Here is a 24,351-nt window from a genome sequence, read left to right as displayed (position 1 = left end):
AGGTACTTATTCTGAAGAATCATAATGCTGATGAAATCTCTGCTAGCCCCAAACTATTGTTACCGCTGCGGTAATCAAGCCGCAGTTATGGAAATCAATGAACTCTCTTGTTACAAACTGTAAGTTTTATCTTTCAGAATGAGTTGGGTTTGTATTCACACCTGCTGTCTTAGTATACAATTTGACCCTTCCCCAAGAACCGGTGAACCTACGATACAAAGACGGACACCGGATTACTTCTTATAAACCGTGTTTAACCAGGAAATTTACCAGAACGACGTTGCCCTTAACAAGCTATTCCCGGGAAATTGAACTATAATTAATATTTACATAACTATTAGGTTAGCTTACTTAACATAAGTATTTTACTCATACTTGGCAACTTACCTGTAGTTATACTTTTTTTTTCTTGGTCTCACCTTATGACTGCATCTTGTCCAAGACTGCTAATAATAAATCCGTCGAATTCCTCTATCATTCCAATAAGGATATTATCATTATCAGCATAAATTTGATTCCACTCTATGTGCAAGCCATAATAAGCCATTTGTCTGAGATTCAAGAGGATATATATCGCTTTTTATCCCACTATCCACTCTAAAGAGAACCATACTAAGAATGCTCTAGCGCCCCGAGAGCCTCCTCAATAGAAACAACCTTGATATTCATCTTAGGCAAAAGCATTTCGAGCATAACCTCAGAGAATGCAGGAGTTTGATCAACTGGCAACTCCAAGACATTATCCCTGATGACGTAAATGTTATAGTCCAAGTCAAACAGCCGGTAGATAGTGGACATCACAACACCAGAGAGAGTCAGGCCGGACTGTGACAAACAGGTTAATATAGCCTTGACTTGGGGGGATAAGAAAGGAAGAGTCACATACTATAATAACTGTCTTGATATTGCGCGCCTTCAAAATTTGCTCCAAGGCATTGCCCATCGTAGCGGACCATCTGGTCTTTTGAAGCACAACGTCCTCCTCATCAACCTTGAAATGCCCATCGATTTGCACTTCAGGGGAGCCGTTTCTGAACTCGCCATAGGGAACAATCAAATTGGCAAATGGTGAATTAGGCTGAACCTCAGGCTGGCCAGGATTGAAGGAGAGGGTGGAGAAAACAGTAAGGGGACGAGGAGATTTCTGGTGCACTGCATCATTCCACTTAGAGCAGTTCTTAATCATGGCCTGACCTTCATGGGTATCCTTGGCAGCGTTGATCAGCACCGACATCCAGTCCAAATTGAGGACTGCGTAGTTGTCACCAAAGCTTAGGGTACCGTTGGTCACAGAGGCCATGATTATTTGGTAGGTAGGGCCAGGGTCAGGCGTGGTAAGAAAGGAAAGGAAACACAAGACTGAATATTTTTGATTCTGTGCAATACAAAAAAGGAGCATCTTTGGAGCATTTATTACCATCCAGATAATGCTTCAACTCCGAACCCCGAAAGCCTTGTCGGAACTCCGAAGACCCCTTTCCAATTGCTTACGTTACGCAGTTCGTCACGCAGTATATATACACTTCATACTCCATTGTCTGTTTAATTCATTCTTTTGCTTCACAAATCCTGCATACTGCCTTAACTTACCTATCGCACACATCATGCCTTCAAAAGATGGTACTAGACCGGTTGATTTCGACGCTACAGCAAATGCAACTACTACAACTGAGACGTCACCGAGGGTTGCCACTCTAGAACCACCTTACAGCATATTTGATAAAAGACAAAAGTGGCTAATCATTATAATTGCTTCAACTGCTGCAACTTGTGAGTCTGTCTGTTGTAATAAAAGTTGAAATGGCTTATTGATATCTTGAAACAGTTTCAGGGTTCGCTTCTAATATATATTTTCCCGCCTTACCGACCATTGCGAATGATCTGAACGTCTCCCTCGAACTTGTCAACCTCTCTGTCACAACATATCTCATCTTTCAGGGCCTAGCACCCAGTCTCTGGGGTCCAGTCTCTGATGTAAAAGGTCGTCGCATGGCATACATATGTACATTCATTGTGTTTCTCTGTGCTTGTATTGGTCTTGCAGAAACTAAGAACTATGCTACACTTATCATCGTGAGATGCCTTCAGAGCACAGGCAGCGCCAGTACAATTGCAATTGGGTCTGGGGTGATTGGGGACATCACCACTCGTGCTGAACGTGGAGGCTATATGGGAATTTTCCAAGCGGGATTGCTTGTTCCTGTTGCTGTGGGACCTGTGATTGGAGGTGCAATTTCTGGGTCTCTGGGTTGGAAGGCCATTTTCTGGTTCCTGACTATCTACAGCGGCATCTTTCTCTGTTTTCTTATTCTCTTGCTTCCTGAAACCCTTCGATCAATTGTTGCAAACGGAAGTCGAACACCATTGAACCGATTGGCAAGATATCCGTTGAATATCTATCAGAAGACAACAAAAGTTCAATGGCAGAGCGAACGAAATAGTCAGCCGCAGTCTGCAACACCGAAAACCATCGACCTTCTGGGACCTTTTCGAATGCTTCTGAGCAACCACGCAGCTCCTATAATCTTCTTTCTTGCCGTCTACTATGCTGTATGGCAGATGAGCATCACTGCCATGTCCTCTCTTTTCAAGAGCCGCTATGGTTTGACTGAGATCCAAATTGGTCTGACCTTCATCGCCAATGGTGTGGGATCGATGGTTGGAACGCTAGTGACAGGCAGAATTCTTGATGCCGACTACCGCCGCGTCAAGGCCAAGTATGAGGCTTCATTGGACACCGAACAAGGAGATCAGGCCCACCAAATGAGTCAGGAGGAGGACTTTCCTTTGGAGAGCGCCCGCCTTCGACTTGTGCCCATCTTCTCCGTTCTGCAATGCTTCTCTATCATTCTCTTCGGATGGACCATCCAGTATCCCCACAAGGTGCATATTGCAGTACCTATCGTGTCAACCTTTATCACAGGATGGACGGCTGTATCCACACAGTCTCTCATCATGACCTACCTAGTCGACATTTTCCCTGACAGAAGTGCGGCGGCCAGCGCTAGTATGAACCTTGCGAGATGTCTGTTCGCTGCTGGTGGCACGAGTTTTATCATGCCCATGATCGACGGTGTTGGGGTTGGTGTGGCGTTCACAATTTGTGTCGCCGTACAGCTTGTAGCGTTGATCGGTCCTCTTATTCAGTGGAAATTTGCTGCTGGGTGGCGGAAGAAGGAGGGGGAGGAAGCCAGAGTAAAGGCTGAAATGACGGGCTAACGTTTAGGAGGTCATGGTTGGGCTTACTGCCATAATTTTTTCTGCGTCTTGCGTTTTCGTGGTAGAACACGAAAACTGCCGGAATATTATAGATACGTACGTTAGTTATAAATAGGTTAATGTATAATTTCCAATTCATCTCGGCAGTAGCTTTGTATATGTTTCGAACTTCAAAACAAATGATTGAAATGACTTCGTTCTCTTGATACTTTCTCGAACTGCAGTCTCCAACGAACTTCATGTACTAGTTGACAATAAAGAGCTACTCCTCAGTGGCGACCTCCCCCTCTACCTTCTGAGCGAGTTCCCGCACAGCGAAAAACTCAAATCTTATATTGAACGTCACGCTGAATTGATTGGTACTAGTTATTTGGACGTCGTTCTCCCCATTTGTCACTGACAATGGGGGTGCAAGGAAAAATGGGTGGTCGGAGCCTAGGCCTCGCTTAAACCCGTGGGCTTTTGGCAGGCGCCCATGGACTGTCAAACAAAGCAAGCATAGGAAATCCCATGAATTGCACATTTTATGCGGTTTCTGGCTGTATTTTATTATTATTATTATTATAATTCATACACGCATCTGTCAGCCTTGTAGGCCGAGTGGCGGCAGGTCCTGCGGGGCGGCCGGGTGAGCCGCCGTAATGATAATCGCTATGTACATCGTCGCCTTTCTACACATATCCTGATATATTATTCCGCATGTTGTATGTCCTGTGCTGCTGGTTTCGTACTGCTATTCCCGTGGCCAGGAAGATCCATGGGCTTGTTGGATACTATCTCGTTTCCGGCCCTACTTTTGCAAGCACATAATCTTGGCTGCGCTATGCTGCCGGTTGCTTCATGTCCATTGCTTTGACTCGGTATGTGGTTGGTAGATCCTGAAACTGGCCCAGAAGGTCTGTCTCAAGCATGTACCGCACCGTCTTCGGTACTAAGTCTGGCTGAGTTAGGTAGGCCCGGTAATCCAGCTCCCGCCTTGACCCCTGTGCAAGATGGCGCATCCGGGGTCTTGCCTGGTTTGTACAGTGGAGGAGAATATGGTGTGTATCTTGAATGTCACGCCCGCAAGGGCATTCGGTCGATTCCATAGCCCTAAAGGTGCCAAGGCAACTGGCGAGCGCAATCTTCCCAGTCTGCATTTGGATGAGGACTGATGTAGCGGCTCTCCGTATGCCTTGATATAGTTGCATTGGTGCCTTTGAAGGCTCTCTCCATAAACGACGGAGGGAGCTCCCGTGGGTGGAAGCGGCCCATTCAGTCTTCCATACACTGGCTGCCTCTATGCGGAGGGTTGGCCAAGAGGGTCAGTTCCTCCACAGCGTTGGATGCTGGAGAGTTAGCAGCTTCTTTTGCAAGAGCATCAGCACACTCATTGCCATAGACGCCTTCATGACCAGGGAGCCAACACAGCCGTATATTCCAGCCGCGTCCCTGCAGCTGAGATGCCGTGCGTATAGTCTCACTCAAGATATATTGGCCAGAAGGCCTTCCTGGGACTGAGCACGCTTGTACAGAGTATCCTGGATGAGCGTATTTAGAGACAGCAGTCGCCCAGGGCATAGAATCAGTTGATATGTGATATTACATTGTCTAATAACCAAGACCCGCTCCAATCAAATCCAACACCCTCCCAATTCCCACTCAACAGGTCCAAACCTCCAAAGTCCGTCTTACCGGCTGACTGCAGCAATACATCCACAGTCGCAGTCCCAGTCCCAGCATGACCGAGGGATGGCAGCTCAGTTTCGAGCGCAAGATTATTCAACATCCCCTGCGGAACCATCCCTGTCACCGCCATCTCCTCGCCACCAAAAAACACATTCCACTGCCGACACAACCCCTTCCCGAAATCTTCAAAGAATGGTACCATCTCCTCCTTCAACACCGGAACCGGATCCTCCCTATTCGGCTGCTGGCTTATCTCACCCCCAAGCCTCTGTAACGCACGCAGTGCGCCAAATGCAGAGCCCCATTGTTTCGAAAGAAGTCGTAGAGAATTTATCAACGTCTGTAATTCCTCAATAGCCGTACCCCGTACAATGGGGAACCGGATCGCGGGGATCAACGCAAGTCCTGCACACAAAGCGTAGAAAGCAAAAATAGGTCCTAGGCGAGAGAGCTCGTCGCGAGATAGGAATTCCTTGTATATACCTGAAATGAACGATGACGCGACCAAAGACCTGGCAGATGGAACCCCGTCGGATGTCGGTGTGCGGTCGAGGATAATTAGGTTCGCAAAGTACGTGAGCATGATCTGTCGGGCTTCAAGAGTGTATTGCAATGATGAACCAGGAATGAGGGTAGTTATATTTCGGAAGTCCTGTTTGACCCAGCGGTAGAGCGCGTTCTCGAGGGATTTATGGTGTTGATTGGGTTGTTGTTGAGGACGCAGACAGCTTTCCACAATATCCCCTAGAAGCTGGCATATTGATGCGTAGACGAGAAATAGCCGAGGTCTCGTTGTATCCTCGTCTTTATCAAAGTCATCCAGCGACGGAGGAAACACATCACTATCACAAAGGTTTATAGTCCGAGGCCGTCCAACACCAGCTGAAATAATACAATCTCGGACCTTATTTGTTAGCCACACTTCTTTTCCTTTCTCGTCTAATTCAGGGATCTGGAACTCACGACTAAAGTCCACCACAACCTCCTCTTCAACGCCCTCTTCCTCTTGCTCTCAACTGTGCCAGAACCCGGTGCCGGCTCCTTATGCAATCCAATCTGAAACGCGATTGCCTCCGCAGTTCTTAACCAAAACCCACTCGTATCAGTCGATATCATCTCCGGTCCGACGGGATTATACCAATGCAGCAGCACCGCGCTGACAATAGAAATAAGCGGATTTCGCTCATGCCCAAAGAAAAATAGTAATTTTGCGCGGCGGTAGAAATCCGCACTCGTTCCATGGGTACTGGGCTGCTTCGTCACACGGCTTGCTGCTAGTAGTATGGATTGAAGAAGGAGGTAGGACACCGATTGACCATGAAGCCATTCACGTTCAACAATTGGCGTCCATACATTGCAATACTGCATATAAGTCGCTATATAATCATCCTGCACTGATTTCGGTGGTAATTGGAATGCGCCTTGGTGCGTGAGAAGCTCAAGATCCAACGGCGAGAGTCTGGACCCTGATCCTGACTCTGGTCCTGAGTCTTGCTGGTCAGGCGAGGCGATTGCTTCGTCGAAGGACACGTGCCGTCCTAGGTAGCGGTCCCGGCCGCGATAGGTTTCAATCATATCATTTTTTCTGGATCTTTGCGTGGCTGGTGTCTGTGCTGTATAGCTTTGTGTTAGAGTTATATCGTTCTGGTTATGCTGCGGTTCCGCGCTCTCACGAGGTGAGAGACTGTTCGTGTATCGCTTGCGCTTCCTGGTATACATCCTATACCACCCAATTCATTCAGTCATTCGTATGCAAATATACATCGCAGCAATGGAATTATCTTACACGCATTCCTTCCCGGCCCTGTAACAATTGGAGCATGGGCGCCGACTGGCCAGGTCGCATTTGATCTTCGCCGGTTAGCCTCCCTCAATACAAAACATACTAGACAAACCTTTTTCTTGTGGCATATTATGCAGGCATTTTGCATTGTCCTCATTTTAGTGACTTTGAGAGTGCAGGTACGCGGAAATAATGCTAAGTTTAAAGCACCCCCGGGAATGCGGGGACTGGCCCGAGGCAAAAGGGAAGTGCCGGGAAGGACTTTACGACCTTTAAAAGCTGTTAGCTTAAAAATATATGAAATTTACTAAATAAAAGTTACATCAACCACGGCATCTTTAATATATCCGCGCCAGCTTAGGGTATCGACGTCTTCTCCCAGGTCAAAGTTCGGCCTGCACCAAAGGAAATAGCCGAAAGCCTGATTGGTGTCAAGTTCTGCAAGTAGCAACTATAGCCAAAGCGCAACGAGCACCGTACTTATCTTCTTGTCTCACGAATTTACCCGGGATGATCGGTAGTCTTCTTTAGAGTGCACCAGTTATTCCTAGTTAATGATACAAAAGAGACCATTGGGAGATTGTGGGGAAGGGTTAGGAAAATTTGACTTACTAACAAAGGCATGCTACGTAGCAGTTCTTCATCAAGTGTACAAAGACAAAACAGTAGTCCTTCTTATTCGGCTCCTGAAGGAATCCTAATCAGTGCCATTCAAAGTGATATTCTGAGATGCAATAGGGGTTCATGAGTCTAGGAAGTGGATCTATCTGGAAATTGGCAGTCAGAGGCCAGGTATTCCTCTTCTCTCAGAAATGGGTCCAATAGTCTTCACAGAATGGATAGAAAAAGAAAATAGAGGATAGTCTAGCTGGTCAGCCTAATACTGAAGCTGACCTTCCAATCCCCAGATTAAACAAGATGTGCTGTGTGTCCAAAGATTTTCTTCAAGAAGTCAAGAAATTCATCAAACTTACCGAACTAAACCTAGTGGTCGGTTGGACTTCCGGGACACAACACTGACCTCGAGGATCCTTTGACGACTCGCCAGTTTCTTGTTTCTGTGCTCAGTTATGTGTTGAGCATAGGTCCAGCACGTAGCATTTTCAAGTCGCGGGCCCATTCTGCCAACATTAAGCATCCGAATAGGCTAACAACATCTCTTAGCGATAAAGCATGGTTACCGGGATGTGTGTAGTAGTTTCGGGAATTCGTCTACTCCCGTTATTGTGATGGTTGATAAGAGATTTCGAATACATTGCCGTTGAGCACTGATTGCCTCAGGAGACAACACATGTCATTAGAGCATATATTTCTCCTCTTATAGAATTTGACCTGGATAAAGGCAACGAGTGGTCCAATTTGTATCTGGTAGTCACGGTGCGTGGTATAGCAGCAAACTGTGAAAACGCTGTGTCATAGTAGCATGTATCGAGGCTTTTCACGGGTCGATAAATAACGAGATCTGGGAAGCTTTCTTCACGTCTTACTCTATTTCGGACGCCTGGTCAAGTAGGGCCGTGGATAGATATAGTTCGCCTGAGGGCCATCATTCGAGGTCCACGAATGTCATGTTGTGCCGTTTACCGTGACGTTAGATCTGTGATCCTTCAATTTAACATGGCCCTGTTCCGAAAAAGAAACTCTCTTCTGCAGTTAGCCCACCGATCCTTCTTTTTCACTTCGCCATAGTGACAAGCAACGTGAAGAACCTTTCATTTGCATGATTATAGGGATTGTTTCCTGCATCGTAGAATATTCGCTTGTCAACTGTGGCATCTCCTCGCTGCAAAGGTAAGCCATCCCTGCTCCTGACCATACAGAGGTAGCCACGAGTGAGTGTTTTCCAATGCTCATTATCTAGTGTTGCGGGAACAAGCGTATGCATCCCGTCCCTAATTGGCTTCATTGTGTCTAACCGTCGCTTCGGCAGAAGACACAGATTTCCTGCAGTTGTTTCTTTCTGAGAAGGATACGGTGTGTTGAGCTCGTATTTGTGTCACGTATGTTATGATCCGGTCGCCATTCCACGTGCTTGCTGGCCAAAGCACAGAGCTTGCCAGGCCTAGGGAGACCTCTAATCCCCCGGGTGCACCATAGAAACAACTGATTCATCTTGATCTTCGAAGACATAGATCAGAGGCTAGCATTCATCACGGCAGGTGTCATTGTAATCCCTTCCTCTCCTTCGAGACGTTCTTCATGGCGTAAAACCGCGAACGGTATATTTAGTAAGACTATAAATTTTTCGTAAGCCTTCCGTGCAATGAAAAACGGGGTAGTCTATATAGGAGAATCGAGTTCAGTGAGGATACAACCTGTGGTATGAATACGCTGGTCATCTGTGGTTTCTCGCAACTCAAATGGCTTTGACAGCCTTAGGCATGTTTTTATAGTGAAGGGAAACACCCATGGGGGGCACGCCACCGACCAGAAAACATATGCAAATGGTTGTGTTTTGGGACTAGCTGGTATAAACCTGTGCTTATGATCAGCACAACTCATCTCATTTCATTCACAGACGCCTCTGACAAGACATGCCTTCCTTTCTATTCGTTCCAATGAGCCAAATATCCTTTCCGTTGGGTTCGACGTTGCTCTGATACAACACACCATATGTAGAACCATTGTTGCCCTTTGATACCTTTCGCTTCATCAAACATGGCGTAAGAAAATGAAAACAAACATACTGCGTGCTCCTCTGAATTCTTCCGGCGTCCTGCCCTGCCCGACCGTCCCGACTCCCTTAAATGATCTGGTTTCTGCGACAAATGGTCCGTACTATGCAAGGCCTCGTGGTATCAGCATGGCTCGGTTTGTTCAGATGACGAATTCCTGGTCAAATAGAATACCCAACCTGGTGCAGCTCGTATTCTAGTAACAATTTTTCAACGCATTGTACTGGAAAGCTGCAGGACGGAGAACAAAACGAGCCAGCCAACCAGTGCGCGATGGAAATCGACAGACGCAAATGGGCAGGCTGTGAGAAAGATCCGTGCCCCGTCTCTTTGTGTTGTATACGAGTACAGATCAGTCAGTTTGAATCGAAAGAGCTGTCTGTTTAGATTGGTTTAGCTGATTATCTTTCGTGTTAGCTAGTTTTTAATTTGCCATGGAGATCCACTGGTTATAAAACAGAGGAGTCCGGTTTATTGAAACCAGTAGATAGGCAGATCGATATAGATAGATAGATGCTGCAGAGATTCACTTGGACCGGTCCGTCGAGCTACAGAAAAGAAGTGAATGAACATTCTATTTTTGCTTTCTCCTATCACATTTTAGATCATCTCATCTCAGACATCAATTCATCTGCAAACTGCAAATCTGATAGGGCATACATGAGTTAAACACTGTGGGCTCCCGGTACCAAAAACAGCCATTAAAACGACTCAAAAACAGTAAAGAAAAAGGAAAAAAGGGAATCCGTAAAATGCCATTATAAACAAATTTTAAACAATCTCAACCTCAATCTCCTTAAGCCTTGATCGCTCCTCCCAATGCACCACCCCCGAATTGCTGACCACCAGGCCGACGGCCCTGCTGCCCGCCAGGTATTCTGGGCCCACCACCTCGAGCCTGGCCGCCACCACGGCCGCCACGGCCACCACGGGCGCCGGCGCCCTGATCGCGCTGGAAGGCGTTGGCCATGCCTTGGGTGCGCTGTTCGAGGGTCTTCTCGTTGGCCTCGAGGAGGTTCATGGATTTGTCGGCGAGGGTGACGATCTGGGATTGCAGGCGGGAGAGCTCGACGCCCTTGCGGAAGACGACGGCGTCATTGACCTGGTCGAGGGCGGCGGCGAGTTCCTCGTGCGAGATCATGCGGCTGATGACAGCGGCGATCTTCTTGGCGGGGAGGTCGAACATGGAGGAGAGCGTGGTGAGAGAGACGCTGTCGTAGAAGGGGGCGTAGGTGAAGAGGTAGGTGCGCAGGCCTTCCTCCTGGATCTGCGAGGAGAGCATGGCCTTGATCTTGTCGGGCTGCGGCATGAGGTCCCAGATCTTGATGGAGTTGAGCATGTTGGCGGCCTTTTGCCAGTCGCCGGCAGCGAGGAACTTGGCAGACATGATGACACCGTCGCGGGTGTTTTCGGCGGGGCCGGTGAAGACCTGGCGCTCGTTGTAGTCAAGCATGCGGCGGAAGGTCTTGGAAATGACGCGGCGCTTCATCTCAGGCGAGGACGACGTCTGCGCCATCAGGGGAACTTCCAGGAACATGCTCGAGGTGAGGTAAATGCACTCCAGAAGCTCCAGGTTGATGTGCATGTGGAAGGGCAGCTGGCGCTGGCGCTCGAGACGCTCCTGCTCGGGCGAGACGGTCGAGTACCGCTGGAGGATGATGCCCTGGGCGAGCAGCTCCTTTTGACGTCCGCTGCCGCAGACCTCGGAGAGGGTGTTCTGGGCTTCGTAGATGAGACCGGCACGGAACGCGCACAGACCGATCTGGACGAGCGTGCGGTTGAAGAGGATCTGGGTGCTGACGTCGAAGTTGGCAATGCTCTCAGTCAAATGGGACATGAGCATCAAGTCGCGAGACCGGTAGTATTGGTCGTGGAGGGCAAGGAAGTAGATCTGGCAAAGCATGGCACGTGCCTTGATGATGCCGTCGCTGTTGACGAAGAGGTAGTTGCAGAGGGCCTGGACGAGGTTGTTCACATCGCTGGCCTTCTCGCGAGGAGTAGTGGCAGACATCAAGGTCTCAGGAAGAGCCTTCCAAGCGCTCTCCTCGAGGATAGCAACAACCTGAGAAGGCTTGAAGTAGACGTGCTCCAACCGTCTCATGACGATTCTGTTGACGCTGTCCTGTCGAGGGTCGCTCTTGTCGGACTTGCTGATGCCCTCGACGTAGATCTGGGCGCGGACAAGGTTACTGTACAGCTGCTGCTCATCGCTCAACCGCTCAATGTACTCAGCAGTGTGGGGGTCGATCTGCTGCAGTGACCGGGTGAGTTCGTCGTCCAGTCTCTCGATGTACGACACGATGCTGCCGGGGATGTAGAAAATCTCGCCCTCGGCAGGCTGGGGCTGTCTGTCATCGTCATCCCACTCCTCAGCACCCTCAGCAACAACAAAGTTGCGGTTCTGCTCCAGAACACCCAAGAGAGCCGAAAGTTCCTTATCAGCAAGCTTCCACTGGTCGGGGCTCATGTAGTTGGCGGCCGAGGACGAGGAAAGGTCGAAACGGGTGGAGATGAGGGTCAGATACACACGGATGCGCTGGTAAGAAGTCTGAGCAACCTCTAGAAGCTTCTCCATAGTCTTGATTTGCTCCAGACGGTCGGTGTTCTTCTTTCCGCGGGACTCGAGGATCACACGGAGGTGCTTGAGGATACTCTCAGGAGTGTACTGCAGAGTCTTACCACCGCGACCAACAGTAGCAAAACCGTCGTCCTCCTCAACGGCGGCAGCGGGGGCCTGAACACGCTCGACCTTCGAGGGCTTGGGGGCAGCAACGGGGGCGGCAGCGGGCTTCTGGGGGGCAGCCTCCTCCTCGTCGCTCTCCATAAAGTCATCCTTGGCGGCACGGTACTTGTCGACCAGGGTGGCGTATTCCTTGTTGTTCTTCTTGATACGCTGCTTAACGGCGTTGAAGCCCTTGGAGTTGCTCTGGTTCATCTTCTTAGCGGAGGTCTTCTGCTTGGCGATAGTCTCGGTGACGAAATCCTCGAGGTCGGCAACAGTCTTGATGTAAATCTTGGGGGTCGGGCCAGCCTGTGTGATCTTGACGATCTGGCGGTTCAACTTATCGAATTCTGTCAAAATCAGCTTCCTATTCACATATCCCAGTCCATCCCCATCATCCACTCAATATGAAGGTGGTCACTCACCAGCCGAAATAACAGCCCAATCCCCAATCTTCTCAGCATTCTCAATCAACCGCACCGTATTTTCCAACTCCTCCAACCTCTTATCCTTCGCGCTCTTAACAACAGTAACCTTCTCCTCATCCTCACTCTCCTCGCTCTCTGAAACATCCTTCAAGAACGCACTAGCACCGGTCTTCCCACCGGCCTCCTCATCCTCAGACTCGTCCTCGTCCTCCTCAACATCCGAGTCCTCCTCGCTAGATTCTTCCTCTGCTTCGGATCTCTCCTCCTCCTCTTCGGAGAGGACCTCGTCCTCGGACTCGGAGGAGTCGCTGTCGCTGCCGGTGCCTTTGAAGAATCGCGACATGGTGGCGGGTTTTTTTCGGGGGTGTGGTTTTTTCGGTGGGGAACGGGGGGGGAGGTAAAAGGTAGCGGTCGCTCGTGAAGGGTCAAAAAGGCGTGTATAGAAAAGGAGTCGAGCGTGACTCAGACCGGCACAGGACAGGGGGTGGGATGGATCAACGTGGTTCCCTAAGGCTGGACGTTTCTTTGTGAAGGTGAGGGTTCCGAGCCGCAGAGGTTGGCCGCCGCGTGCCACACACGAATTTTAAGCGAGCGAGCACCTTTCCCCATATGGTAAATCTATGCCTGAGGCAGTAAGGCACCAGCTAGAAACCTGGGGATTCTACTCCGGATTATTACTGGTTTACTAGTGTAGATAACCGGATCATATTTTGCATATAAACAGAACAAGCAGAGGGTATACGTTTTGATCGCCTCGACATTACCGACCTGCGTCCCAGCTTAACAAATGCATCAACAGCATACAAAACGGGAAAAAAGATACAACAAACGCATGGCGAGGAGATAACATAGTAATGCCCAGTGGAAAATGGGAATGGCAATATGGAAATGTAACAAATACAAAGACTAGCATGGATCCTGACGCTTCAGGCCATGCATAAACATTTGGGGGGTTGCTCTTTGCGGAAAAGACATCTGTCTTGGACATACCCTCCGGTGGTCTGGCTTGTACATTCTTTTGACACGGCGGAGGGTTAAACACCAGATTTGCCCTTCGCTATTCCATATTCACTTCTCCCCTGAACTAGTAACACGGAAAATATCCGTTAGAAGGGATAGCTGACGGACGAAAAGAGACAGCAGTGAAAGGAAGCTCGCGGTATCAGGCGAGATTCCAATAACAGACAAACCACGGTAGTTTGGTGTAACCCTGCGTTAATTCCGCGTGGAAAACGCGTCTCGTCTTGCCCGAGTAACAAAAGAAACGGCTGAAATACCAAATGGCAGGCACCCGGCGGTGCAACTCACGAGCGATAACACGATCAATGCCATTGATTCTGGCCCACGAACCCTTCGCCCCCCAGGACACCATCCTCAAGAGTACGGATAAAGTCTCGGTTGCGCGTAGCACCGGCGCGACTTCCCCGTCGCCTCTGGTTCGCCGAATTCGAGTCAACATAGCCATCAGGTGGCGGCGGGTAGTATGCCGGACTGGGTTGTAACCGGATGGGCGCGTTCGGGTCGAGATGACTAGCAACCCGCTGGATCGTTGGCGGAACCCCTTGTGGGTCCATGGTGGAGGCACGCTGGCGACCAGCTCGAGTGGTCGCCTGGGCATACAAGCTTTGCGACGGCGCGTACTGTGTCTGAGGCACTTGTCCTGGCATAAGATGCATCTGGTTGTAGCCCGGCGGCTGTGTGGGATACGGGGGCGGTGCACCTTGCTGGCCAGTGAACATTCCGTTGTACATCGGGGGTGGCTGCGAGTGAGATGGATGAAACTGGTTCATTTGCATCGAGTAGGCATTCTGAGCTGCGGTGTGTGCGTGTGCCGCTTGTGCTGCTCTCTGTTTGCTTGCGGCCTCAGCCTGCTGTTGCTGCTGGATTCCAGGCGGGACGGTCTTGTTGAGCGAGGCGTACTTCAGATTCATCGGCGGTACAAAGGGTCCGGTGAACTTTTGCTGTGTAATGAACGGGTGCAGCTTGGCCTGTTGCGGCGACCATCGTTCAAGCGGGTTGATTGACAGCAGACCACGGACGAAGTCGATAAACGCCACTCGGTTGTTTAATTCTGCGATTGTCAGCTTACCATTTGGGAAACCTCGACAGCAAGGATAAATACCTCTCTCAACTTCCGCTTGCTTCATATTCTTCCGCGGCATGGGGTAGCTCCGAATGATCTCCTCCAATGTCGACGCCTGGAAGTACTTCTTGCTCGGCTGCTCCTTGGTGTTGTGCTCGCGAGAATATTGCTCCAAACTCTTCAGGCGGTAGGACTTCCTTCCGAACTCGTCTTGGGTCTTCTCAAAAAACTGTCCCGATTGCTTACCCATTTCAAGCATCCACGTCGGGGGCAAACCGAGCATCTCGACAATCCGGCATACCTGGTTGTATTCCGAAGAACCAGGGAAGAGCGGGAGACCGAGGAAAAGTTCGACCACAATACACCCGAGCGACCACATATCAATTGCAGAAGAGTATCTGTATGCGTTAGTATGAGCGCGGACGAAACGGAACAGAAGAGCTGCACGTACGGCAATCCGAGGAGAACCTCAGGAGAACGGTAGAATCTCGACTGGATATAGGTGTACACTGTCTGACGTTCGTCGCATGCAGACCCGAAGTCGATAACCTTGATGATCGGGCTCTCCAGACTGCGCGGGGTCGGGTTAGCTGTTGTGGGATCACCAACTGTCGCAATAGGCGGAACTAACTTCTTCAGCAATATATTCTCAGGTTTGAGATCGCAGTGAATCAAGTGCGCCTTGTTCAGAAGGCTTAGGGCATTGAGAAGCTGCTGCGCAAAGACGCGCACTAATGTCGTACTCAGTCCTCGGAATTGATTCTGCTTGATCAATTCGTAAAGATTGACGCTAAGCAACTCGAAGGCCAGGCAGAGATGTTGTTTGTGAATGAAAGTATCTTTCAAACGGAGCAGGTGATGGTCGTCGTTCTTGTCGTACTTGCTATTGAGCTGTGCGAGCTGGATATTAGTACGAATCTACCAAAATCGACGCAGGAAACTCACCAAGTCCAGGACAGATACTTCCATCATACTTTGGTTGAAGTATGCGGTCTTGTTCTTGATGACCTTGACGGCAACAACCTCTTGCGTTTTCAGGTTCTGGCACTTGACGACTTGTCCGAATGTCCCTTGTCCCAGCACATCCAGAATGAGGTACCGGTTCCTGCAGGGTCAGCGTACGTGTCGCACGAGACAGTGAAAACAGTAGAGCTTACTTGTGGCCTGCATCTTCACTTCCAAGGATATCGTTGACGTATAAGATGTAATCGCTATCTTCGTTATCGTAACCATCGTTCTTCACACCCTTGCTCGGTTTCGTCAAAACTCGTCGCGGGTTTCTGGAGGATTCGTAATTGAAGTTCGGGTTGCATATCCGATAAGAGGCAGGAAGGTGGGTCGTCAACGCGTGCAGCGGCTGTGTTGTTTTAGATTCTTGGTCGCATATTCGGGGACCCAGACTCGGAACTTACACTGATGAAACCTCCCTCGGGGTTCGCACGTCTGTAGGCAGGTTGTGCGTTGACCCGTGGTTGGAGCTCCTGGAGCGACTTTATTTTCTGGAATTTGGGCACCGGACCCCTGCCAGGAGTGGGCTGTTGACTTCCACCAGAAATGGAGCCAGATCGCGGTGACCGTCCATCGTATCCAAACGGAGCACTCAATTGCGACGTAGCCGACGATGGGTAGTATTGTTCCGGGGGAGTCATTTCAGTGGACGTCGACTGCAACGGAGGAAGATGCGGGGGGCGAGACGAAGCTGTTGAGACCCAGTCAGCATGCAATGATTGAAGGAAAGAAACCCTTCGCGAATGTACTCACATAGAGGCGACTGATACGCCTGGGGCGGCGACATGTAATTCGACGACTTTGTTGGTGAGCGCCGAAGATTGTTATTTTGACCGGGCGGCAGAGCATATGGATTGTGAGACTTGCCCGGACTAGCATTGTACGGGGCCGATGGGGAGAGAGCGTTCTTCGGGGAATATCTGCGAGCGGCGGTGGATTCCTCGGTAGGAAAATATTGAGAGGATGGTCGAGCGTAATGGTTCGTTCTGACCGAGTATTTGGCCCGGTTGTAGGGGTCGCTATCGTCCATCATGGTATCCGCATCAGGGACGAAATCCCGATTCCGTGGAGGCGCCGTGGGCGACGAGGCAATGGACATGGGTTTGGAGCCTGAATTCATCGAGAGGGCACGAGAAGGCATGCCGGCGGGCGTTTGGAAGGCCTCGTACTGGTATCCCATAGGTGGCTGGGACGAAGCCGGCTGGGCGCCATATTTGGAGGGAGTCGACGTCAATCCATTATTGTACTGCGCGGGACGGCCACCCATCAAGGGATCTTGATATGGCTGCCACTGAGGATCCATATCTTCTCTTCTTGTTGTTCCAATCCAACACCTGTCCAGCAATTATGTCTGCAATGTTGTCTCCGAGGGGGTGACTCGGGAGGCAATTTGAGGGAATGGGCGTCGTTACCGTCCGAGGGCGAAACTGAACATCCGTCTCTGCTGCGATCGCGTTGAGGAAACAAGTCGAAGAAAGAAGGGCTTGAGTACAGAGTACAGAATACGTAATACTCTATAGTTTAGCAGTAATGGGAGGTGGTGCTGGTGCTGGTGGAGGGCTATGACAGCAGCGGGGACGGCACACGCACGTCGTAGCGCAATCGATCGGGCGGATATCTTGTGTGTACCGGAAAGAGGAGGTAGATTCGGGCGAGAGGGGCGACAGACACGACGCAGGCGACACCCAGATGAATTGATTCGAGAACTAGATCTTCTGAGTTGTTTCGCACCGCATTATACCCGGGGAGATTCGTGAGTGGTCGGTTTTTCGTGGGCTGTTGGACTGCTATCGTTGAGCGGTCGCAATTCACCAGTGGAAATGAAGCCACAGCCACAGCCACCAATAGGCACGATCGCCTCGAGATATGAACTCGAAAGGGGCAAAAGAGAGAAATAAGAGAAATAAGAGGGTAAGGGGGGAAACAGTGAACGAGGGAAGAAGAAATGAAGGTGTCAACTGCTGGATCCGGGAGAGCAAATCCGGATGAGGGGGGCCAGAAGCACTGAAATACAGGGCCACAATAGGAAAGGCACCCCGGTTAACAGGAATGCACAGTGAGTGCAGATACAGAGAGAACGATATACAACAACGACGACAACGACAACAGAGGAAACAAAAGGAGAGAAGAAAAATCAGAGTCGACGTTGCCAGGTGAGGGAGGTGAGGTGGAGTTACTGGCGAGACCTCAGGCGGCGGTTGGGCGAGACTCGGGAGACAGATGTACAATTGAAGAGTAGGCAGTAGACAGTAGATAGTAGACAGTACGCAGTATATTAGAGACAGAATAATTATAGAGAACTAGTATAATTAGGATCCAACTGAGACAGGTAAGCTACAACTGCACCAGCCTCACCTAACTCAACCTCATCCGTGGATATATTTCGTGGATGTATGGATGATGACGAGGTTACCATCACACATAAACCTCGACCGTTGCGATATCTCGCACGGCCATCAGATAAAAATGCATGTGCTCTGGCTGTAAGTCTACTATGTATATAAAAGTAGCGGTGCTCGTGCACGGTGTGAAGGAATCCATGGTGTGCATCTGGCATTGGTGGCCTCGATCTATATCTTCCTAGACGCATGCAAGGATTACATGATTGACTGTGAGACAGTCCTCGCCCCTATAGCCATTACACACAGTCATTGTACAGAACATTCATTTCTCTCTTTTTCTAAGGCCACGGAATACTTTGTATAATTGCCATGTTTTATTCTGCGATGTTGAACATGTTTCTTCGTGACGTGACCCCGAAAGGCGGTAAATAGATCAATGTCACGTGGCTGTATTCTGCCACTCAATCAAGGCGGTCTGCTGCCATGATCATTCGCATAGTTACCTGTTGAGCCTCCATCTCTGCTGCCTACCTGCCAACAGGGTTTATACTGGATCTGGAGGTCGCTGGAAGGACTTCATTTATTTACCCAAAGTACGACTCACCAGTAAGTCTGTCATTTCTAAACACCCTTGAGCCCTTCAAAATCTGACAACGCCACCGCCGCAGATATGACTACGAGAGATCTATAGCCATTTTCTTTGTTTTATTGCAGCTACACTTTGGCCTCTGGCAGACTTTGTTGGGTACACCTCTGATTTATTTGATTTAATTTGTCATATAGAAAGTACAGCGCAGCAGCATGGACCACGTGAAAGAGGACCCAGAGGCGCGGACAGAGGAGACTCCTCTCAATACTATCCCGCAAGACGATGGACCGGTCTCCTCAGAAACACCGGAGTTAAAAGAGGAAATCCCCCCGGAGCAAGCGGACATGGACGAGGCAAGCCGCTTGAGGGAGCTCCATGCTGACGTCCGCAACCAAGATGATCTCGAAAGGGACATTACGCGCCAGGTATGATATACTGCCAATGGAAGCTCAGTATAGCTCTAACCTCTCCAGGCGGACCGGCTGCTCAACGAGCAAGCGGACGAACGCGACAACAAGAGACTAGAAAAGACCCGTCATGAGAAGGAGAAGATAGAGGCACAGATTCTGAGACTACACCAACGAGCTTCACAGCCAGTTGGAACAGCCGCTCGAGCTCGCATACAGAATGATATACAGAAGCTTGGGTCTCAGGACTCATCACTGGCGAAAGACCTGGAAGAGATTCAACAACGTATCGATGCCAGACGTGAAGGCCAGGAGACGGCCTCCCAGGTGACCGGGACAGGAAGAATGCCCAACGAGTCACGTAGGGACTACCTTATCCGGACCGGAAAGATTACACCGTTTGCCAAGATGAGCGGCGGTCCTGAGGAGGGGCCTCTAGCTAGTTTACGGGATGCTCTAGTGGATGCAGAGGACGAGCGTGACGAAAGCGAAGCTCTGGAGCAAATGAAGAATAGAATGGATGTGTCGCATCGAGACCTTAGACGTCCTGGGTTTGGTTTTGATGAAAGCACTGAAGTCAGTTCGGAGGCACCAGAGGATCGTCCGAAGAAGAAGAGAAAGTTGCAACAGCGTAGCCGTGCCGAGGATCGCCATATCAAGCGTGAAGAAGAAGAGGCGGAAGTCCCTTCAGATCAAGAAGATTCCGCAAGCTATGTGGCATCAGAAGTTGCAGGCGAAAGCGACGACGACTTTGTTGCGGAGGAAGACGAAGAGAAAGGCAAGAAACGTGCTAAGAAAGTGACCAAACCTGAAGATGGGATAGAAGATCTCAGTGTGTTAGACGATGGAAGAGAAGAAATCTATCAAGCCAGACTGCAGGATTGGGTCAGCCGGAGAAGTGCTGCCAGAAAACGTGCACGGGAAGCCCGACGTGCAGCTGGGGAGGACGAGAATGAAGACGAACAGCCAGAAGACGAGGAATGGTTCATGCCACATCCGACCGTGCCTGATCTGGACTATGACAATGGCTACCGTGCACCTGGCGATGTCCATCAATACCTGTTCGACTACCAGAAAACCGGAATGCAATGGCTTTGGGAGCTCCACCAGCAACATGTAGGAGGCATCATCGGTGATGAAATGGGCCTTGGGAAGACTATCCAAGTTATCGGCTATTTGGCGGCTTTACATTACAGCAAACAGTTCACCAAACCCGCGCTTGTCGTATGCCCGGCAACGGTGATGAAGCAATGGGTGAACGAGTTTCATCGCTGGTGGCCGCCGTTTCGAGTCTCGATTCTGCACACCTCGGGCAGTGGAATGGTGAATGTCCGCAATGAGAGCAGTCAAGAAGATGCGCTTCTCACGCAGAAGTACAGCGGTGGTGGTGCTCGTGGGTTGACCGGGGCCCAGAAAGCGGCGAGGAAAGTTACCAAGCGAGTAGCAGAAGAGGGCCACGTTCTTGTCACTACGTACGCTGGACTACAAACGTATGCGCCACTGCTGATTCCTATGGAATGGGGATGTGCAGTCCTGGACGAAGGACACAAGATCCGCAATCCTGATACATCCATTACCTTCCATTGCAAGGAGCTTCGAACACCGCATCGGATTATCCTCTCAGGTACCCCGATGCAGAACAACCTAACAGAGCTCTGGTCACTGTTTGACTTCGTCTTTCCTATGCGATTAGGAACACTAGTCAACTTTCGAAACCAGTTTGACTTCCCTATTCGACAGGGAGGATATGCGAATGCATCGAACCTACAAGTGCAAACGGCTGCCAAATGCGCCGAGACGCTAAAGGATGCTATCACCCCGTATTTGCTGCAGCGATTCAAGATCGACGTGGCGGCGGATCTCCCAAAGAAGAGCGAGCAAGTGCTTTTCTGCAAGTTGACGGTGCCTCAGATGCAGGCGTACAAGGCTTTTCTGGGGTCGGAGGAGATGCAGTCTATACTGACAGGACGGCGTCAAGCATTGTTTGGTATTGATATACTGCGCAAAATTTGCAACCATCCGGATCTCTTGGATCGCAAGGTCACGTCTGGAAATACAAATTATGGGCGCGCCAGCCAGTCCGGCAAGATGCAGGTAGTCAAGTCGCTGTTGCATTTGTGGAAAGACACGGGCCATAAGACCCTGCTATTCACACAACACCGCATCATGCTTGACATTCTGGAGAAACTCGTCCGATCGCTGCCTGACTTTCAGTATCGTCGCATGGACGGTAGTACACCGATCAAGCTCCGACAGTCGATGGTAGACGAGTTTAACAACGACCCAAACCTACATGTCTTCCTGCTGACGACTCGCGTTGGTGGGCTGGGCGTGAATTTGACTGGCGCCGATCGGGTCATCATCTACGACCCGGACTGGAATCCGTCGACGGATGTGCAGGCGCGCGAGCGGGCATGGAGACTTGGGCAGAAGCGCGATGTCACAGTTTATCGTTTGATGACTGCCGGGACTATCGAGGAGAAGATTTATCATCGACAAATCTTCAAGCAGTTCTTGACGAACAAGATCTTAAAAGATCCCAAGCAACGATCGACCTTCCAGCTGAGCGACTTGCACGACCTCTTCACACTTGGCGACGAAAATGGCCAAACAGAAACGAGCAAACTGTTCCAAGACGCCGAAGTCAAGTACGAAAACACAAATTCCGAAGAAACTCAAGACCTCAGCAAAGTAACCGGCATCGCATCAATGGAAAAATTCCACGAACCCGAGCCTGAAACAAATAGCGCATCAACCCCGGATCCCAACGCCAATGATAATAAAACCGAGTCCCGCATAATGGAAGGCATATTCTCGCGAGCCGGCGTCCACTCCGCCCTAGAGCACGACCAAATCATAAACCCCAACGGCAAGCGAGCGGTTCGAGCGGACCCCAAGATCATCGAGGCAGAAGCCAAGCGCGTCGCAGCCGAAGCCGCAGAAGAACTACGCAGGGCTGGCGAAGCAGCACGCTCAGTACCCATTGGCACGCCCACGTGGACGGGGCAATCGGGGATCGCAGGACGGCCGGAGGATCAAAACCGTTCGTCAATGTTCGGGGGGAGTAGTAGCAGTGCCCGTCGTCGCGCGGCGGGCCCTTCGTCTGCGAACATATTGGCTAATCTTTCCGCGCGCTCTGCAACAATAACACCGAGGAGTGGTACTAGCACTCCAACAGGTAATACTACTGCCAGGGGCAGCATCACTTCTACCGCAACCGACACCGACACCGGCGGATTTAGCATACACATGATCCGGGATTTCATCCTGGCGCAAGGCGGGTCCGCATATTCGCAAAGTCTGGTCAACCAGTTCAACCGGTTCTGCACGACACCGCAGCGCACAGCGGAGTTTAAGGAGATGCTGAAGCGGATAGCGGTGCTGGAGCGGGGAGCAGGAGCCGGGGGTCGGAATGGACGGGGGAAGTGGGTGTTGAAACGGGAGTACGCCAAGAAGTGAGGAACCCACCGTTTGCGATGTTTTCCGATTATTTGGTGGGGTTTGGGCCTTTGAGTGGGTTCTAGGGGGCGAGGGTTTTGTTTTCTTGTTTTGTTTGGTTTACATTGGCTTGGGCATAGAGGTGTTTGTTTTGGGGGTTGGACCACGGATCGATATGGATCATTTCATCAGGGATCATCTGCATAAGATAGGGGTATGCATAATTTATAGTACATAGTAGAGAAATCAATTCGAATCATACGGAATCTCGAGAATACTACTGTGCAGGCGAGCTGCTACATACCGGCCGGTTACAACGCTTGAGAATGCGGAGTAGTCGCCTTAGAACCGAATCCCAAGTCTAGCATAAATAATGATACAAACGACAGAAAATAGAAGATAATGACATCAAACCAAACAAACGAAGCAATGAACCATCCACAGTTCACGACTGGAAATGACATCAATTCATCAACCTGACACTCTGACCAACATGCACACCATCACAACCCAACTAAACCAGACTAAACACACCAAATCTACAATTCACAGATAAAAACCTGAAAATCACACACTAAGCACCACAATGCAATAAATCTACATAGCCAATCTTGCCAATCTGCAATAAGACACTGTACATTTTGACTCGGGCTGATTACATCGAGCGGAAAATTCACACAACCCCTGAACTTGATCCGTGGATGTAGTGCACATCCTCATCTCTACTGTATCTGGGGAGATAAAAATAGGCGATCGACATGAGTAGTATGAGTGCTTTTTGTAGCCTTGTAGGTGATTGTTGTGGTCGAAATTGCCTCCCGTACTGCGTATCGTATCTCCATGTCTTGAACTCTTTTTCTCGTGTCGGTTCCGATCAAAGGAGTCCTGCAGGATATAAATACATACCACTCCCCCTTCTCTCACCAACAACACTCTTCTCTCCGCTCACTACTACACTCCATTCAATCCAAATTCTCAATTCTCAACGAAAACAACAATGAAGCTCCTCACCTCCCTCACAACCACCCTCCTGGCCACCGCTGCCACAGCCTCCCCCCTCATCTCCCGCGCCTCCTCCGACGAAGCCATCACCACCAAGAAATTCCACCTCAAGACCACCGCCAGCGACGCCTCCGCCCACAACAACCTCTACGTCTACGCCTACCACACGGGCGCAGGCCTCAACGACGCCGTGCTCAGCGCCAACGCAGACGACGCCAGCAAGGCGTTTGTCAACGGGACGAACGTGCAGTTTGACCTGGGGACGCCGTTTCCTTGGGGAGTGAATATGGTCGGGGCTACCAACTACGGCGCCTGGCAGCCCGTGCAAATCAACACCGGTTACGGCACTTCCGGCTTCGAGCTGGACAATGCGCATTTGAAGTGGAGTGAGCAGAATGGGTTTGGGGGATGGTTGGTGTGCGACTGGGTTCACAACGCCCCTCAGCTGTTTTACCTGTATGAGCCGATTAAGGCGGATGTGCCGTCGAGCTGCAGCAAGGTTGAGTTGCAGGCTGTTTATCTGTAAACACTACGATCGGGATATGATGGACGAAAGGTAAAATATGGATGGAGGATATGATTGCTTATGGCTCTGTTGTCGCTGTATCACTATGAACTTAATGTACAATAGTAATCTGTCTATATGGACTAGTTATGATTGCTCAATAATTGGCAAAATACTCCGACTCTGCTTCTTGTATGGCCAAAAATAGATGTCTCACATCCTCCCAATCGGGTTAGCTCCAGCGATCCTCCAGACCCTTTCTGTCAGTTTCTGTCTTTTCTCTTGTGCTATCATGCACTATTCTCTACCTTAATAAACAATAGTCACTCGTTATCCTGCTTCTGTATATTCCTCCTCGTTGACATCCTCTGTACATATCATTCGACCCGTGTCGCATCATCCCGATACTGTTTCACCGGACACCATCTGACTCGCTACCCCGGTGTTTCTAATACACCACTCTTAATAACCTCGTTTCGCAC

At 50.0% G+C, this 24,351-nt stretch overlaps 7 protein-coding genes across 7 annotated transcripts; 3 read left to right on the top strand and 4 right to left on the bottom strand.

The window, feature by feature from the left end:
* Window positions 1-612: 612 nt before the first annotated feature.
* On the bottom strand, window positions 613-1,300 carry ACHE_31182S (cysteine hydrolase; the record flags this gene model as incomplete). Its single annotated transcript, XM_043277883.1, has 2 exons — window positions 613-825; window positions 887-1,300. The coding sequence occupies 2 exons, from the start codon at window positions 1,298-1,300 to the stop codon at window positions 613-615; spliced, it is 627 nt and encodes a 208-aa protein (XP_043135717.1).
* Window positions 1,301-2,574: 1,274 nt separating this feature from the next.
* On the top strand, window positions 2,575-3,219 carry ACHE_31181A (uncharacterized protein; the record flags this gene model as incomplete). The annotated part of the gene is made up of 1 exon (XM_043277882.1): window positions 2,575-3,219. One exon carries the CDS (start codon window positions 2,575-2,577, stop codon window positions 3,217-3,219), a length of 645 nt encoding a protein of 214 aa, XP_043135716.1.
* Window positions 3,220-4,783: 1,564 nt separating this feature from the next.
* On the bottom strand, window positions 4,784-6,827 carry ACHE_31180S (transcription factor domain-containing protein; the record flags this gene model as incomplete). Its single annotated transcript, XM_043277881.1, has 4 exons — window positions 4,784-5,791; window positions 5,851-6,607; window positions 6,674-6,738; window positions 6,783-6,827. The coding sequence occupies 4 exons, from the start codon at window positions 6,825-6,827 to the stop codon at window positions 4,784-4,786; spliced, it is 1,875 nt and encodes a 624-aa protein (XP_043135715.1).
* Window positions 6,828-10,141: 3,314 nt separating this feature from the next.
* Window positions 10,142-12,838, bottom strand: nip1 (translation initiation factor eIF3 core subunit c; the record flags this gene model as incomplete). The annotated part of the gene is made up of 2 exons (XM_043277880.1): window positions 10,142-12,417; window positions 12,493-12,838. The coding sequence occupies 2 exons, from the start codon at window positions 12,836-12,838 to the stop codon at window positions 10,142-10,144; spliced, it is 2,622 nt and encodes an 873-aa protein (XP_043135714.1).
* Window positions 12,839-13,817: 979 nt separating this feature from the next.
* YAK1 (putative protein kinase Yak1) lies at window positions 13,818-16,889 on the bottom strand (the record flags this gene model as incomplete). Its single annotated transcript, XM_043277879.1, has 8 exons — window positions 13,818-14,566; window positions 14,618-14,976; window positions 15,030-15,149; window positions 15,210-15,469; window positions 15,524-15,683; window positions 15,736-15,935; window positions 15,991-16,277; window positions 16,340-16,889. 8 exons carry the CDS (start codon window positions 16,887-16,889, stop codon window positions 13,818-13,820), a joined length of 2,685 nt encoding a protein of 894 aa, XP_043135713.1.
* Window positions 16,890-18,729: 1,840 nt separating this feature from the next.
* On the top strand, window positions 18,730-22,383 carry ACHE_31177A (DNA-dependent ATPase RAD26; the record flags this gene model as incomplete). Its single annotated transcript, XM_043277878.1, has 2 exons — window positions 18,730-18,942; window positions 18,991-22,383. 2 exons carry the CDS (start codon window positions 18,730-18,732, stop codon window positions 22,381-22,383), a joined length of 3,606 nt encoding a protein of 1,201 aa, XP_043135712.1.
* Window positions 22,384-23,359: 976 nt separating this feature from the next.
* ACHE_31176A (uncharacterized protein) lies at window positions 23,360-23,890 on the top strand (the record flags this gene model as incomplete). Its single annotated transcript, XM_043277877.1, has 1 exon — window positions 23,360-23,890. The coding sequence occupies one exon, from the start codon at window positions 23,360-23,362 to the stop codon at window positions 23,888-23,890; it is 531 nt and encodes a 176-aa protein (XP_043135711.1).
* Between the last annotated feature and the right edge of the window lie 461 nt (window positions 23,891-24,351).

This window comes from Aspergillus chevalieri, chromosome 3 (genome assembly GCF_016861735.1).
Source record: "Aspergillus chevalieri M1 DNA, chromosome 3, nearly complete sequence".
Classification (NCBI taxonomy): domain Eukaryota; kingdom Fungi; phylum Ascomycota; class Eurotiomycetes; order Eurotiales; family Aspergillaceae; genus Aspergillus; species Aspergillus chevalieri.
The sequence above is the reverse complement of the archived record's forward strand: the minus strand, read 5'-3'. Positions and strand labels throughout refer to the sequence as shown.